This window comes from Rattus norvegicus, chromosome 20 (assembly GCF_036323735.1).
Source record: "Rattus norvegicus strain BN/NHsdMcwi chromosome 20, GRCr8, whole genome shotgun sequence".
In the NCBI taxonomy this organism is placed as follows: Eukaryota; Metazoa; Chordata; class Mammalia; order Rodentia; family Muridae; genus Rattus; species Rattus norvegicus.
The window spans coordinates 10,431,288-10,449,167 of NC_086038.1; the positions used below are offsets into that span (position 1 = coordinate 10,431,288).

The 17,880-nt window shown below is 48.5% G+C and overlaps 1 protein-coding gene across 1 annotated transcript in view; it reads left to right on the forward strand.

Annotated features, from left to right (window-relative positions):
* Window positions 1–7,116: 7,116 nt before the first annotated feature.
* The window catches only part of Trappc10 (trafficking protein particle complex subunit 10), a 60,337-nt gene continuing 49,573 nt past the window's right edge, over window positions 7,117–17,880 (forward strand). The window contains exon 1 of the mRNA NM_001173528.1: window positions 7,117–7,323. Within this exon, the coding sequence (NP_001166999.1) occupies window positions 7,257–7,323 (67 nt within the window). The 5' untranslated portion in view covers window positions 7,117–7,256. The remainder of the gene's footprint in view (window positions 7,324–17,880) is intronic.

Below are 17,880 nucleotides of genomic sequence, written 5' to 3' on the forward strand. Positions count from 1 at the left end.
ATCCCCTCCCTGCAGGAGGAGAACCTCCATGTGGTGCTGCCATGGAATGAAGCCAGTGTCCACATCTTCATGTGAGCAACTGGCGTTGCTTCCTCAGGGTATCTGAACCCCTCTGTCTATACAAACAGACAAAAGACATGGTGAGCAGGCTGTGGAGGCCACCCCTCCAATCCCTGGAACTTTTAGTTTCACCTTCAGTTTAGCTATTTAAATGAATGTGATATGGCATGGGAGGAGGTGAGAGAGAGAGAGAGACAGAGAGACACAGAGAAAGAGAGAGACAGAGACAGACAGAGGGAGACAGACAGACACACACGCACAGAGAGAGAGAGAGACAGACAGACAGAGAGACAGAGAGAGACAGACAGACAGACACACACACAGACAGACAGACAGACAGAGACAGACAGAGGGAGACAGACAGAGAGAGAGAGAGAGAGAGAGAGAGAGAGAGAGAGAGAGAGAGAGAGAGAGATCAAGGGTCTGGTAACCGAACCCAGGGCCTTGTGCATACTGTGGAAGTCTGCTCCCCCAGCATAGCTTGCAGCCATTTTGTTCCATGCCTGCCAGTCATTTCATACTATTACTGACACAGAAATAATAGCTTGACTCGGAGCAGGGTCAAGCTGAACGCATGGCCTGTTATGTTCTGAGGTTTGTTAATCCTAAGAAATTCCACAACCATACGCTCCACTAAGGACCAATCAGAATAAAGGTCTGTTAGAACTGAGCTGTCTGGACAGCCGAAACAGCTCGAGTCAGAGCCGACCGCCGGATAATGCTTTGTGCGCCTGCGCACGAGCTCGGTGTAGGTTTTGCCTTTATAAACTGGCCCTGGGAAACATTCGTGGTCACAGTTAGCTTCCAAGTTGGGTCTGTGGCCCTGATCGGTCAGTCCTGGGGTGAACGCTCAATAAATTGTCTCTGTCTATCTGAGATCAGTGTATGTGTGCTTTATGGGTCTGACTCCTGGACTCCAGCACAGGTATCCTACAGCTCAGCTACACCCTTAGCCCTTCACAGCCACATTGGTTGTTTTCCTGTTGTATAATGGATGCTATGAAGGGGCTAATTTTGATTGCCAACTTGACAGATTCAGAACTATCTAGGAGTTTCCTCGTTTCCCCCAACAGACTCAGTAGCAGACTGTCTTCCCCCTCTCTGCACCTCCTGTGGATCCCACAGACCAGCCCCTCCTCCCTTCCCTTCCCAACTTGTCGATGTGTCCCAGCCTCTAGCTCCGCTCCAGTAGGCACACCAATGCTGGCTACCACCGGACATGCCTGCCAGAATCAGTCCAGTCATCAGAATAGCTTCCTCCTGCAGCAGATGGGACTGGGTACAGAGACCCACAGTCAGACAATATTCTGAGAGTATAAATGTAGGCTTATAACTGTCGCATGTGTTGTAGGATTACTGTGGGGTTCCCCCGTCCATTCTGCCACAGGACTCCACCACTTGGGGAGGAAATCGACCGCGCTTACCCCACACCAGCCACCGCAGGGCAGGTGTCCTGCTGTGGGAAGCCTCGGGACACCCGGGACACCCGGAGCTGGCTCGGGGGCTGGGAGTGGGGTTCCCCAGGCCTGGAAAGAGGCGGGGCTGTCCGGTTCTCAGGCTCTTGGGCATCCAGGCACCACTGGCTGCCGAGGAAGAGCTGAGAATGGAGTGGGGGCCCATGGGGCTGGATCTAGCCTGGGACGGAGGGAGAAAGAGGAGGAGCTCCATCTGGTCTTGCGGGGAGAGTCCTTGGCTAGACAGTGGCGGGCTGCAGGCTTAGTGATGCTGGCTGGGAGCTCAGGGAGGTCTTCTTCAGGACACTAGACGGCTCCCAATGAAAAGAGTCGGTCCGTGGTTTTAAGACATTTATTGTCATGGCGAAAGTGAATGAAGAAAATCGTACCCCACTTCTCAAATACCTTTGGCAGGGAGGAGTGTCTGGGAAGGGAAATTCATTGGCTAAGCCTCCAGGCCTACGTCATTATAATGAAAATCTGTCTTGAGCCTACCGGACCTGTGGTCTTCTACCTGTGGAGGGGCGTTGCCCTTATGTGACTGATGGCCAGGAATCTATGGAGGGCTACAGCTAGTGACAGGCCTGGTTTCCTGAGTCAGGCGAAATGCCCATCATCCCTTTCAGGGTCACCAGGGTGTCAAACCTCCGAGACTGGGTACTGGGGTGCCTTTATGTTTGTTTATCTTTCGTGACTCTGGCCATTAATCCAGGGCCGGGCACACTCTCAGCTTGTACTTTACCACACAGCCACCTCCAGACCCCTTCTTGTTTTTATTCTTTTGTTCTCTCTCTTTTTTTCTCTCTTTTAATGTTCATGGGTGTTTTGTCTGTATGTGTATGTGTGCACTGGGCACATGCTTGGTGCCCACAGAGGCCAGAAGAGGGTATAGGATCTCCCGTGTCTGGAATTACAATGTGTTTGTTTGCTACCCTTGTTGGTACTGAGACTCGAACCCAGGCATCCAGAGGAACAGACAATGCTTTTTACTGGTGAGTCTCTTCCCAGCCCCTCCTGTCTCGTCTTGACTTCTTTATTTGGATTAGTAGAATCTGCTAAATCTTTTTTTTTTAAGATGTATTTATTTAATGTATGTGAGTACACTGTGGATCCCTTCAGACACACCAGAAGAGGGCATCAGATCCCATTACAGATGGTTGTGAGCCACCATGTGGTTGCTGGGAATTGAACCCAGGACCTCTGGAAGAGCAGTTAGTGCTCTTAACCACTGAGCCATCTCTCCAGCCCCTGCTAAATCTTTTTTGGCTCCTTTCTCTTGTGTTTAGCTCTGGGGGGGGGGTGACCTTCTGTGTTCTTGGCATCATCTTACATCCTATTCAGAGTTGATCTTACAGCCCCTCTCTTTCCTCCCTCACACAGGACGCTGTACACTTCCGTTTTAGCTTTCAGAATTTCCTGCTTCATACCCTCGTGAGCTGACACATCCGAGAGACAGTCTCTATGCTTCGATAGTGAGAGATGAGAGAAGTGCTTTGTCTCTACGTTCAGGCTGAAACCACCTCACAGATTTGCCTGTCTAGAAAAGCCTCTGAAAGAAGTGAAGAGGGGCTAGCCTGGTTTTATACACTTACTGTTTAGTTATTTTTGCTTATTTGTATTTTGTTTGGTTTGGTTTTTGCCTTTGTTTATTCAAGACAAGATCTCTCTCTCTCTCTCTCTCTCTGTAACCCTGGCTGTCCTGAAACTCACTCTGTAAGCCAGGCTGGCCTGGAATTCATAGAACTCTGCCTGCTTCTACCTCCCACGTGCTGGGCTTAGAAGTGTGCACGACCACTTCCTGGTTTGTTGGTCAATTTTTGGGTGCCTTCCTCCCTGGGAATCAGTGCCTTCATCTGGTACTATTCCTCCCCATCTGAGGAGGTCTTCCGTATCTAGTACAATCTGTCCTCAGGCCTTATTACCTGAGACATCTTTATCATTTTCTGGCTTCTTGAAGAATACTTGTATTTTTGAAGAACACTGTGTGAGGTTTGACGTGTTTTTTTTTTTTTTTTTTTTTTTGGTTCTTTTTTTCGGAGCTGGGGATCGAACCCAGGGCCTTGCGCTTCCCTGGTAAGCGCTCTGCCACTGAGCTAAATCCCCAGCCCCTTGACGTGTTTTTAAACTTAGTATTTTAAATATGTCAGAGAGCTGGTGAGATGGCTCAGTGGGTAAAGACATATGCCGCTGAGCCCGAAAACCTGAGTTTGAGCCCCGAGTAGAAGGAGAGAACTGATTCCTGAAAGTCTTCTCTGACCAACACATGCACACCACGGCACACGCATGCACACATGGGCCACACATACATACACATGCTAACTAACTAAATAATTAAAGTAACAAACTAAATTTCCACCTTGTTTCGTATCTTCAGCTAGGAAGCCAACTCCACCCTCGCCATCCTGGGAAGGCGATGTTCATACTTTCTGTCTTTCTTCTCCTCCGCTGCCTTCAAGTAGCTCACCCGCGTGTGGGCTTTGCGTGAGTCTCCCTCAGATTTTTCCAAGCTTTCTTTTCTTTTCTGCTTTGCTTCCTTCTCCATTGACAACTCCTGTTCCATGGGCGTCAGACATGTCCCTCTTGGCTAAGAGCACTGACTGCTCTTCCAGAGGCCCTGAGTTCAATTCCCCGGGCAACCACATGGTGGCTCACAACCATCCATAATGAGATCTGGTGCCCTCTTCTGGCCTGCAGGCATACATGCAGGCAGAACACTGTATACGTAATAAATAAATCGGGAAAAAAAGATTATTTTTTATTATGTGTGCGTGCCACACCTGTGAGGTTTTCCTGAAGAAAGTGTCAGAGTCCCTGGAAGTGGAGTTAAAGGTGGTTGTGTGCAGTCCAGTGTGAGTGCTGGGAACTGAACTTGGGTCCTTTGCAATGGCAGCAAGATAGCGCTGAGCTGTCTTTCGAGCCATTTGATTCGTTTAAAATACTTTCTGCTTTAGGGCTGGAGAGATGGTTCAGTGGTTAACGCCCCTGGGTGCCCTTCCGGAAGACCTGGGTTTGATCTCCAGCATCCACCTGGTGGCTCACAACCATCTGTAACTCTAGTCTCGGGGAATCCAATGCCCTCTTCTGGCCTCTGCAGGCAACGGGCATGTCCATGTTACACAGACGTACCTGCAGGCAAAACACCCATACATGTAAAAGTAAATAAAACAAAAATAAAATATTTTGTTGCCTCACCGCTGCCGTCCCTCATTTGTGTTCATTTAGCCCCTTGAATATACATTTTATAGTTGCGTTGGCCTTGGTAAACAGTCTCTGGCTGCTTTCTGTTGAGGTTGCTTGCCTCGGAGGAGCCTCACACTTCCAGCTTCTGACCAGCCATTTCGTGATGCCCTTTGGACTCTGATAAGTGATACACAGCGAAGTCTCTGGATTTTCTAGGCTTGGGGTCTTGTCTTCCCTTTTAGCTCACAACTCCGTTAGCCTTTCCTGCTTGTGAGCTCCTGTAGGTTTGTTTGTGTTAAAGACTATTCAAGGTGCCCCTTCACCAGTCCCTCTGGCTGGCAGGACTCTATCTCCAAACTTGATCGGATCACATCAAAGCTGTTGCTTTATTGGAGGGCAGGGACTGATAAGTTCTGGCTTTGAGGCCAAGCCTGGCCACAGCCTTTGATATGTAGAGTCCCTGCACTGAGGCTTGAGTTTAAGTTGTTAGAGGGCTGCTAAGGAAGCAGGGGAGGAGACATGGGAAGTCAGAAGTCCTTCTGTTACTTTGCAGAGGGAGCCTGTGGCCTGGTCACACGGTCCTTACTCTAGTGTCTCGGCTGCTTGGCTTTGAGTGTCCCTGTTGTTCCTGACAAGCCTCGTTGGCTCCCATTCCTGCGAACCAGAATTCCTGGAAAGGAGGTTTGCCTGCGAAGATTGACTACAACGAGGTGGAGAGGTTGTCGTGCTGCAGGCTTAGCGCTTAGTTATTTTATGATAGCCTAGGGTTAGCCCCTAATGTCCATTCACTTAATGCCCACTTCAGTGTCAGAACTAACACCCTGTGACTAATAGATTAAAAAGAACCTTTTGGTATCTATTAACTTTGCAGACCACTAGCTTCTACCGCCTCCAAAGCTAAGAATGTTGTTTGAGGCTGACAGGCAAGATTCCTCCATCTTGCTGTAACAGCCTCTCCGATGTATTCGCCAATGCATTTTAAGTTGCCTTGATTTACGACTTTTTATGTTCTGCTACTATAAAACCTCAAGCTGCTTCCACATGGGATCAGGAAAGCTGGGTGACACCCACTCAGGATGCCTCAGGGGATTCCTCAAAACCCTTGCTTCCTGGGTGGTGGGCACTCAAGTTTGGCCTCAAAAGCACAGAGTCTTTGGACCTCTATTCTTGCTTTGTTGTGCTCTCGCTAGGTTAGTGGTTCTCCACCTTCTTAATGCTGTGATCCTTTGATAGTTTTTCATGGTGTGGTGACCCCCTCCAAATAAAAAAATTAAATAAATAGAAATATTGAATAAATAAAATAAAATATTAAATAAAATATTAACTAAATTAAAATAAAATAGTAAAGAAGTTAAAATATTAAAATATGAAATAAATAAAATATAAAATTATTTTTGTTGCTACTTTGTAACTGTAATTTTGCTACTGTCATGGGTCATGATGTAAAATTTTTTTGGAGGTAGAAGCTTGCCAAAAGGCTTGGGACCCACAGGTTGAGAATCCCTGCCCTAGGCTGTGCCTGGCAGGTCTCTACCTGCTTCAGTTACCCTAACCAGTCGCCCCCAAGCCCATACCAACATGCTTCCAGCCGTTCAGTTCAAAGTAAGATTTGGTTTTGCGATATTCACAATACCAAGCGACTTCAAAGCAGTACCAGTTATAGATGGCCAGTACTAACGAAGGTGGGACACAGGGGAGCATTCTGGAAGCCAACAGGAAGAGTGTTGAGGGCTGAAGGCAGGTGGAAATGTGTGTGGTGGTTCATTTGAGGAAAAACAACCAACCAACCAACCAACCAAATAAACAAAACCCCCAAAACCAGAAAGGACAGTGGGAAGTTGGCGTGCCTGGATTGTACGGGGTGGGTGGAACACTTTCGATCTTGCCTTGCTTTGAGTCAGCACACTTGGCAAGTCCTTGTTAACAAGCAAGCAGGGACTCAGCTTGGCACTGCACAGCCCCGCTCGCCCAGATGTAAAAACCGATCCAAGGCATCCTGCAGAGGCCGGAAAGGAGGAAACTCCCTCGGAGATCGAGGGAATTCCGCAAGATGTGATGGTGGGGGCGCACGGGTAGAAGCGAGGATGGGAGTCAGGGAGCACCCGCAGGTGAGAGGCCGAGGGTCATCCAGTTTAGACAGGTCGAACAAGCCAAGGGTCACCAAGCTTGGGCAGGTGAGAAGGTGGGGTCTCGGAGCACAGGCACGTGCGCTGCCCTCTGTCTCCTGCAGCTGCCTGAGAACCGAGGCAGTGGTACCTCCAGCTCCTTACAGCTACAGCGGCCCCGCCCCGCCCCGCCCCGCCCCGCCTCGCCCCGCCCCGCCCCGCACGCGGCCTTTTCCGTAGGAGGGCATTCGGCGGAGAGGCCCACCCCTTTAAGTCGCGCGCCCCGGAAGTGGTCACGCGGCGGCGCCGGGGCCGGAAGTAGACGCGGCCGGCGGCGGCGGGCGGCCGGCTAGGAGCTGCCGGGGGCCGGCGGCGAGGAGGCGCGGGCTCAGTGGGCCCCGCGCTGCCTCGGGTGCCCATGGGGGGCGAGGGGCCGGGCCGGTGACGCCGGACGCCCATGGACGCCCCTGAGGAGCCACAGCCACCGGTGGTCTACACCATGGAGAACAAGCCTATCGTCACCTGTAAGTGCGGCCGGGCGGGCGGGGGGCGCGGCCGGGCTGGGCAACTCCCACCTACGCTGACACAGCTGACCTCCGACCTTTCCGCCGGTGACCTCCGACCCGCTGTGCAGCCGACGCTGAGCTTTGGGTCCTGCCCTGGGCGGCCCGGAGCAGCTTGCTGTGTGCTGTCAGAGCTGCTAGGGATCGGGCCGGCCTTCCCCGTGGGTGCTGACCGCAGTCCGGTGAGGAGGCCCGGCTCTCCGCAGAGCACAGGTGCTCTTCCTCTAGTGACAATCAAGCCAGAGTGGAAGGTGGCCGGCCAAGCCACTTAGGAAGGAACCCAGCTCTGTCTGGTTTAATCTTCCTGTGCTTATAGGCACTTTCCAGAGCTGCTCCACCAGCGAGTTCCCGCTCGAACATCCCCTCTGCACTTGTTCCTTCTCCCACGGAATGCACACATACAAAGATCGTTTCTCTGCTAAGGAAACAATACTCATTTTAAAGCACAGTTCCAGAACTGAGTAGTTCTGCAAACTACGGACTCATGGCAAATGTGGACAAGCTGGTTGACATTTTGACAGCTTGCAGTGCCGTCTCCCAAAGTGCAGGTGTGATATTTGGCTGTTGGCAGTTCAGTCTGTGCTTGACCTTAAGAATTTACTTTTTCCTAAACAGGAAGCACTATTTGCAAAACCTGGCACTAGGCCCCTGGATTCCCAAGGTCTCCAGCTCACCCTGATCTGTTCTCTCCTTTGAGCCCTTGGATAAATGGGCTCCTCCCAGTCCCTTCCTGAAACCTCCTAGACATTTCATATTTAAAGACTTATGACATCGCTTTATTGCTAGATCAACTTTCTCAGGGACATGGATGTGTCTCCCATAAAGTTGGGAGACTTTCGTAGTTGAGCGGTAGCCCCCACACCCCCACCCCAGAATGCTTGGCGACTGAAAGCCTTGCCAAACTTCACCTGCGACAGATGTGACAGAACTGGTCTGGAGGCTGCCCCACCCTGCCCAGGTGCTCCTTGATCCCCTCAGGGAAATTGCACCCAGTTCATGTTTGGATTCAAAGTTCTTAAGAACTCTCCCCCAAGTACTATGCACAATAGGAATTCTGGATGAATTGCTATTCATACCCAGAGGGGCATCCACTTACTTGATTGCACTCTCCACCCTTAGCTTTGAACTTAGGCATTTTAACTTTCATAGGCATTTTTCTCGAGATAAAGCTCTGAGGCATGGGCTGTGGCTAAAGAGGACAGATTAATTACCCTGGTAGTTAGTGCTTGGAAATGTGTGCTACTTAGCGCCTTACCTTCCTGCGTGAGGACAGCTGCACGGTGCCTTCCTGCAGGCCTGTTGGAGTTTGGGTGTTGGTGGGGGAATTCCCATGGCTTTGGGGTAGCATCGTAAGAAAGTGTGCTGATGATGTCCCCAAGTTGGAGGGTACAACTTTTCACTGGACTTTCAGAAAACAAAGTCGTTCCAGAGAAAAGTAAAAGCATTCTCTTTAAAATAAAAGGCTTGTTTTTTGGACACTCGGGAAATCTGACAGCATACACTCTATGGTATTTTTATGTTTCTGGGGCTGCAGCTTTGGCAGGCACTCAGCCTGGTTCCACCTCATTCCTTCTTTATCTTGTTCTGTTTTAAAGGAGAAGCTAACAAACTGATATCTACCCGAAGGCCAGTTCACTCTTAACAACACGTCAGTACTATATTATAGTGCTCTTAGTGTTTGCTCCCCAAATAGTCTGTTCCTTCTTATTAAAAAAAATTGTACTTCAACACTCACCCAGCCAGTCTGTGTTCACTTCAAAAAGCAGAGCTCATGTTTATCCGTGTGTGTGTGTGTGTGTGTGTGTGTGTGTGTGTGTGCGCGCGCGCGCGCATGTGTGTGTGTGCAGACTCTTGCACCTGTGGAGAACCAAGATCAGTCTCAGGAGTTGGTCCACCTGAGCTGTCTACCTGGGTTTTCTGTTGTCTTCATACAGTGTCTCTCCCTGGAACCTGGGCTTCACCAGTTAGGCCAGTCCAACTGGCTAGTAAGCTCTAGAAATAATACCTGTATCTACCTCCCCATTGCTGGGGTTACAAGCACATCACCATGGCATACTTGTCACATGGTTTCTAGGGACCAATAAATGTTTCTCGGGCAAGCATTTTATGAGTTGTCTTATCCTCCCAGCTTCATCTTTTCCTTTGGACAGTGACTGGTGCTAGATTCGGGGCAGGAGACGAGCGGAAGGTTCTCAAAGGTTGGGGGAGACAGAATCGATTGTTACTCGAAATGTTCCTGATTTATTTTAATAATGTTTTGAGGCCGCATAGAAGTTTTAGTAGGTTTTAATTGTAATTGGAAGATTCTTAACATCCTGCCTTGTGGGCTCTGGGGGCGAGAGACTACCTCTGCAGAGAGGATCTCCGTGGTATAGAGAGGATCTCTGTGGTACAGGGCAGTTGGGGAAGCCCGCTGCAGTGGCTTGGATGATGAATCACCTAGTCAGAATATTATGATGCTTACCATAAAATTTATTAATCATGAGAAATGCTCAGCGATACTGAAAACCAGCCGGTCCATTTGTTTACACTTTAGGTTTTGGCTTCCTTTCCCTCTCCCCTTCAAGACCAGGTTTCTTTGTTTTAGAAAAAAAGAGGACATGTTCCTGTTGCTGTGTGCTCATTCAGTGGACAGTTGATGTAGTCCTCTAGTCTAGCTTTCCTCTGTGACTAGCACACATGGTCACCTTGGAATGATGAAACATCTAATAGATAATGCCCTCTCCAGATGATTGACGGTCATTAGGGACAGATCTAGTGCTATAAATTTTGAAAGGAAAAAGAAGACAGCAGAAACAAGCTGATGTGCAGAGTTTTGTACCTGGTTGGAGTTGATCTTTCCCTTATAGGTGAGAGTTTATAGATTTGAATTTCCTACCCAGTCTGAAAGTACAAAAATAAATGAAGTGTGTTTTCTTAGAATTAGTAAAGGTAGCAGCCAGTGACCGAGCAGTGGGAGGAGCCTGAAGAGGTCTGCAGGCAAACCAGGCAGGAAGAGGGCATCAGTACTGACCTGCTGGGCCTCCACAGTGGTGGGGATAGAACCCAGGCTCTCCCATTCCCCAGCAAGGGCTCAGCCGTGGAGCTGTATGTTCAGCTCTGTTGGACCTTTTCTCACTACAATGCTCAGTCTAGTCTTGAATTTGCGTAAGCCTTTCAAATAGCTGAGATTACAGGACTGCTACAGCAAGCCTGGCTCTCTGTATGTGTGCCGTTTCTGCCCCCGCTGCTTAGGCGTGCTTGTGTCTTCGGGCCATTCGGGCATTTCCTTCTTGAGGGACTTCAGCTGTGAAGCGGACAGTTAGATTAGAGGACAGAGTACATGCTAAAGAAGCTAAGGAGAGCCTAAACCTTGTGTGGCCTCAGTGCCTTGAATGTCACAGTTAGTTACAGCCCCTGGTTATTGCATTTAGTAAGCCCTTCAGTCTGTCCCCTCAGTCACAGCAGGGCTGTTGTGCTAGGAGAGTTCTTTGCTGGCATATAGTGAGGTCACATGGATGACATGGCTTAGTGTGACTGTGGAGTCTCATGAGGTATCACAGACTGATCTCCAACAGCTTTGCTCTCACTTGCTGACCTCTGTGCTCACCTGCAGGTGAGGAGGAGAGAAACTTGAGGCTGAAGCATCTTTCTGGGTCTCTTTCCTCCTAGTCTCCTCTGAGTGTTTCCTGTCCCGCCTTTTCTTGCCTATTGTACTCTAACTGTACCATCTGTGTCTGCTCCCAACACACGCTGTCAGACTACTTATGGTACTTGAGTATTTGATTTTAAGTTACAGGTTGATGACTTTGACTCCCCTGGCTCCCTTATGTCTGATCCAGTCACCTTTCCCACCTTTATGGTGGCCCCACATCACAGGCCTTTCTGTCTGTCTGTGGGATTCCTGCAGTGTTCTCCAGAGAAGTCATAACACACACACTCCTCAGCTTAGGCCCCTCCACTGGTTCACTTCCTTCTCAGAATAACTTTCCCAAGGCTGGGGATGGCTCAGTGGTGCATGTTCGCTTAGCATGTGCAAGGCCCTGAGCTTACCCTAGCACTGCTCAAACCAAAACAAACAGAATACCCTTCAAAAGCCTCCCGAACTAGCCTCTGACTCTGCCTGGAGCTGTCAAGCCTCTACTGCCCCTGGCCTAGTGGTCTCTGTCCTCTGCCTCTCTCTTCTCCCAACTTATTCAAAGGTCACTGAACCCTAGGCCTGCTCTGCCTCCCACACCCCACTTGTGTTTAGGATCCCACTAACTTCACCCATTTTTCTTGGCTCAAAGCTCCTAACATAAATATTTATTTTTGTCTTTGCTTACTGTTTCTCTTCACATGAAATGCAGGCTAGAGTGTAAAGCTTCATGATGGGGGCGGGGGTGCGTGACCTGTGGTTCTCTGCTGTGTTCTTGATCATCTGTGGCTCTCTGCTGTGTTCTTGATCATCTGTGGCTCTCTGCTGTGTTCTTGATCATCTGTGGCTCTCTGCTGTGTTCTTGATCATCTGTGGCTCTCTGCTGTGTTCTTGATCATCTGTGGCTCTCTGCTGTGTTCTTGATCATCTGTGGCTCTCTGCTGTGTTCTTGATCATCTGTGGCTCTCTGCTGTGTTCTTGATCATCTGTGGCTCTCTGCTGTGTTCTTGATCATCTGTGGCTCTCTGCTGTGTTCTTGATCATCTGTGGCTCTCTGTTGTGTTCTTGATCATCTGTGGCTGTCTGCTGTGTTCTTTTTTTTTTTTTTTGGTTCTTTTTTTCGGAGCTGGGGACCGAACCCAGGGCCTTGCGCTTCCTAGGTAAGCGCTCTACCACTGAACTAAATCCCCAGCCCCTCACTGCTGTGTTCTTGATCATCTGTGGTTCTCTGCTGTGTTCTTGATCATCTGTGGCTCTCTGCTGTGTTCTTGATCATCTGTGGCTCTCTGCTGTGTTCTTGATCATCTGTGGCTCACTGCTGTGTTCTTGATCGTCTGTGGTTCTCTGCTGTGTTCTTGGTCATCTGTGGCCCTCTGCTGTGTTCTTGATCATCTGTGGCCCTCTGCTGTGTTCTTGATCATCTGTGGCCCTCTGCTGTGTTCTTGATCATCTGTGGCTCTCTGCTGTGTTCTTGATCATCTGTGGCTCTCTGCTGTGTTCTTGATCATCTGTGGCTCTCTGCTGTGTTCTTGATCATCTGTGGCTCTCTGCTGTGTTCTTGATCATCTGTGGCTCTCTGCTGTGTTCTTGATCATCTGTGGCTCACTGCTGTGTTCTTGGTCATCTGTGGTTCTCTGCTGTGTTCTTGGTCATCTGTGGTTCTCTGCTGTGTTCTTGGTCATCTGTGGTTCTCTGCTGTGTTCTTGGTCATCTGTGGTTCTCTGCTGTGTTCTTATTCATCTGTGGTTCTTTGCTATGTTCTTGGTCTGTGGTTCTCTGCTGTGTTCCTGATCATCTGTGGTTCACTACTGTGTTCTTGATCATCTCTGGTTCTCTGCTGTGTTCTTGACACCTTGAATAGCACTTGGCAAGTACTGGGTGCTGAGGCTGTTTGTGGAGTAGATTAAGTAAGTGAGCACACATTCTCTCGGGGAACATCCTGCTGACTGTCTCTTAGTGCTTCTATGAGGTAGAACCTCCTAATGCCATAGTGTTCTTTTCCTTCTGTACACTAAGTGCTGTGTGAATGCTTGGGGACTACCTGCTTTGTTCTTAGGTAAACTGAACTTGTGCTTTCTGCTTGGACTTTTAACCAGGGGAATACATGTTTATCCAGTAAAGCAAACTAACCAGTATGCTAGGGGGCATTTTGAGAGATCTTGGCAGCTGTGTTTAGCTACGTTTTCTTTACTACAAGTCAGAGCATATTTAACATCACAACCAAGCCAAGGTCTGCTGTCCTGGGCTGGGCCTTGTGCTGTGAGACCCACCTGGCATTAGAAGAGGCCTCAGAGATGCCATTGTAATTCCAGTATCCTGCAAGATTACAGCACACAGTCTCTGCGTTGGGTGTCTTTGATAGATACAGCACGTAGGTTCGTCCTCTGTCAGCAGTTTGTCCCACTGATGGCCAGACAGAGTGCCACTGTATGAGCAGTCTGTCCCTCATTTATCTGGTCAATAGTTGGTGGACGTTTGGGTTATTTCTACATTTAGCTCTTGTAATTCTGCCGCATGTTTTTGTGTGGACGTTTTTATTTCATAGAGGATTCTAGGAGAATGGCTGTGTCACATGGTGAGATTATGTTTAGCTTTTTAGGAAAGTGCCAACTCTTCCCAAAGTGGTTATACTGTTTAACATCCTTGGCAGTGTGCAGCTTCCCACATCCTCACTGACAGCCTGTTGTCTGCCTTTTTCATGGTAGTGGAAGATTCCTCTGTCTTGTTTGTCTTGAGACAGTCTCACTCTTACTGTGTAGCCCAGGTTGGCCTATAACTAGAGATCTTCCTGACTCAGTCTCCAGATGACAAGTGCCCCACATGCAGCCCTTAGTGAAATGTTTATTGAAATGTTTTGTTCATTTTAAGTTGTATTATTGAGTTGCAAAACTCAATTCTATTTTCCAGATAACAGTTGCATATTTGAAGGTATTTTCTCTTAAATGTCTTGTATCCCCCTACCGTCCCCCCCCGCCGTGTGTGTGTGTGTGTGTGTGTGTGAGAGAGAGAGAGAGAGAGAGAGAGAGAGAGAGAGAGAGAGAGAGAGATTATATATGTGCATGTAAAGTCGGTGTTGGGTGTCTTCTGTACCTTATCTTTTGAGAGAGGGTCTCTTATGGAACCTGGTACTCACTGATTGGCTACAATAGACCAACCGACAGATATGTTCAGCGGCTCTGCTCTGTCTGTTCCCTGCCACCCACTATCCTGCAGTGCTAGAATTACAGACACACCGCAACCAACCACAGCCACTTTTATCCGGCCCAGCCTTGCAAGGCAGGCCTTTATCCACTAAACCATCTCCGGCTCCTCTTTTCTTTGTTAGAACAAACCATGCTTACTTAGCACAGTGGTTCTCAACCTTCTTGATTCTGCAGCCCTTTAATACATTCCTCTTGTTGTGTTGTGACCCCCAACCATAAAAATAATTCACTGCTACTTCATAGCTGTAATTTTGCTACTGTTATGAATCGTGATGTAAATATCTGCTATGCAGGAGAGCTGATATGTAACCCCTGTGAAAAGGTCATTCAACTTGCAAAGGGGTCACAACCCCCAGATTAAGAAGCGCTGACTTAGCACATGGCAAAGAGAGCAGTGGTGGATGAGGAACAGCCTGTGAGGCATGAGCATCGAGTCCTTGCACAATGAGAGTGGACTGCATTTCATGAGGCTGCAATTTCCTGGTGTGTAATTCCTGCATGTAAACAAGGGCAGTCTTGATTGGTTAGTATTTGGTTAGGGTGAACTACCACGTATGCAATCTCCCTCATGCAGCTGGAGCAGCTCTGTGGTATAGGGCTGCTTCTGATGTGTTTGGTGAACTGTTCTCTCTTCCTCAGTTTGGGTGGAATAGAGCCGGGGACCAGGCTTACATGGGGGCACATTGTCCCTCCCTTCTGACCTCTCATTCACGGCCTTCCTTCACATTGCCACCCTCTGCCCCAGTAGAGCCATGAACCCAATCTTGGGGGTTTGGTTGGAAGTCTCTTCTTTAGTAGCCTCTTGGAGCTGAGCAAGGGGGCTGCATGCCTGGCCCTGTCTTAGCTGGCAGGAGTTCCTGGCAGGCCATGAAAAGAGAACCATACTTGGAACAGTTTTGGTAGAAGGTCTGCATTGTCTAGTCCAGAAGGCTTATGGGAAGTGGGGCTCCCAGTGCCAGGGGCTGAACATTGTCAGAGTGTCACATGGGTTAGAACTGTTGAATCCTGGAAGACATAAGCATGACAGAAGGTTAAAACACAGCAGTCCTGAGCAGCTCTGACTAGGGAAGGATGAAGACCACTGTGCATGTCTGTGTCTGGTTGGTGAGGAGCTTGGAGAGGAGGTGTATGTAGTTCTCAGGATCTAAGCATGCTGTGAAGGAAGTAAGGAAATAATGCAGTTGTTCAGTGGTACCCAGAAAGGAGGAGGACATGGCTGTCCCTAAGGGGTCAGAGCGTCCTAATGCTGGGACCTGTACAAGAAGGATGTATAGAAGGGACTGAGCTCAGGGAAGCAAGTTTCTGCTAGAGAAAGTACAGGTCTTTAGTTGATTACCACTTGGATGGTGCATTCTTCCATCTCCTGTGCTGTGTGGGAAATGGACTTTACCCTGCACAGATGAGCAGGGCCATAACAACTCTGGAGCCATTTACATCCACTAAAGTGGTCACCTGAACGATGCCTTTGTGAATCTTTACAAGTGCCAGCCCCTAGCTAACCCAGGTCAGGATGAGAGTCTGGGCAGCGCTGCTGGAGATTGCTTTGGGATATTGCTGGGCATTTTACTCTTTGTCATGGTCTCTGGTTGGGTATTTAAGACCATGTTGGCGGTGGCCCTACCTTAACCTTCTTGTTATGGTCACTCAAGGCTCTTTAGGACTTACTCAGGGACTTAGGAGTCCCTTGGCTCTTTTTAGTCACTCATGACATCTGAGATGGGTCAGGGCTCTTACTGATTACATGGCTTCCCTTGAAAACAGTGAGGACCTTTCCTTCTTTGAAGAAGGTACGCTGCTCTGCGCCCAGCCTCTGGGTCTCCGGTCCTCTCAGATCAAGATGACAATGACTTATCAGAGCTGTAACCCTTTTATAGGGGTTGCAAAGACTGCTCAGTGGTTAAGAGGCAACCCAGGACGAATGTTGGGCAGTTCACAGCTATCCATAACTACTATCTCTGGGAGCCCAACACTTGCTTCTGGATTCTGTAGGTGCACGGATGCGCGTGTGCGCGCATGCGCGCGCGCACACACACACACACACACACACACACACACACACACACGCACGCATAAATTTTAAATAATAAATCTTAGAAGATGTGAATTTTTAAAAACATAGCCTCAAAAATTGTACTTAAAGCATTAAAAAAAAAAACCCAAAAACTATGAGATAGTGAATTTTAACTAGCTGTATCTTTTTGAGACAGACTTTTGCTATGTGGCCCAGGCTGGCTTTAAACTCATGATCCTTCAACCTCTGTCTCTGAATGCTGGGCTAACAATAGTTGTACACTACCATACCTGGCCTCCCATATATCCTAACTTTCAAAGTATTGTTTGAATTAGTATTCAAATAAAGGACTTTTATTTTATGTGTTTTATGTATATTATTTGCCTGAGTATATGTCTATTTACTGCATGTGTGTAGTGTAGCACACATGCAGATATCAGGTCCCCAACAACTGGAGTCATAGAGGTTGTTAGCCTTCCTAGGTGCTGACATTTGATCCCAGAAGAACCAACTGCTTTTAACCACCAAGCCATCTTCCAGCCTTCCAAATGAAGTTTGTAAGTGTGCTAATTCTCTTAGAGTCTCTGCTCCTGGTTCATTTTGCCCTCCAGTTTTTGCAGCCCTATCTCAGCCATCCCTCAGAGTTCTCACTATCTGGTCAGTCTGAGCGAGGAGCTCAGCACTGTACTCCTTGTTGTTTATGTTTTGCAAGACTGCCTCATTACCCGTGTCACTCCTCTTTCGGCAGACATGTACCGTCCTGTTGTCTCTTCTTACCTCCTAAAGGTTGCAGAATGGGGAGATTCTAATTGAACACCACCTTTCTCATGCGTTAGTGGGGATGCTTAAGTTGGAAGCATTTGTGCATGTATGTGTCTAGTGCTTGGCACCCTTGGCTCCTCCCTCACAGAACTGTCTTCAGAGCGGCTGGCGACTGACTGTTCTCCTAAGTGACGCCTCTCCTGTGTCATGAGCATCCCTGGTGTGTTCCTCTACTTGCGGCTGCTGCACTAGAGCACACTTTTATCTCTAACCAGTTCAGTCAGAACCTCAGCTTCTGAGGCAAGGAGCTTTGCTAGGTTCTTGACTGTTGAGCTCTCTGTCACCTGTCTCTGATCTGCAGTCACTGTCATCCAAGGAGCCCTGCTTCGTTTCAAATTTTCTTTTTTTACATTCATTTATTTATTATGTATACACCATACAGCTTTCTGCCTGCATGCATTCCTGCAGGTCAGAAGAGGGCACCAGATCTGATTATGGATGGTTGTGAACCACCATGTGGTTGCTGGGAATTGAACTCAGGACCTCTGGAAGAGCAGACAGTGCTCTTAACCACTGAGCCATCTCTCCAGCCCCCGTCCTGCTTTGTTTCAATAGGAATGGAGTCTATTGATGTGAACATTTGTCACTGGTGTCTTTTTACATTTTAAAAATGGTCTTAGTTAGGATTCAAGACTACAAGGTTTTATTTACTCTAACTATTCTATCTCCTATACGTGCTTCCCCCCCCCCCCCGGGGAAAAAAACCCGTATATATAACTCAGCCTGTAACACTATCTGTAATCGTGTACTGAGGCACAGACAGCATTGTCATCAGATCAGGCCTTCAGTCAGCTAGCGGCATCACAGTGTGTACAACAATTGAGTGTGGGTTCCGTGCAAGAACTGTGCTGCCTCAGATAAGGGGC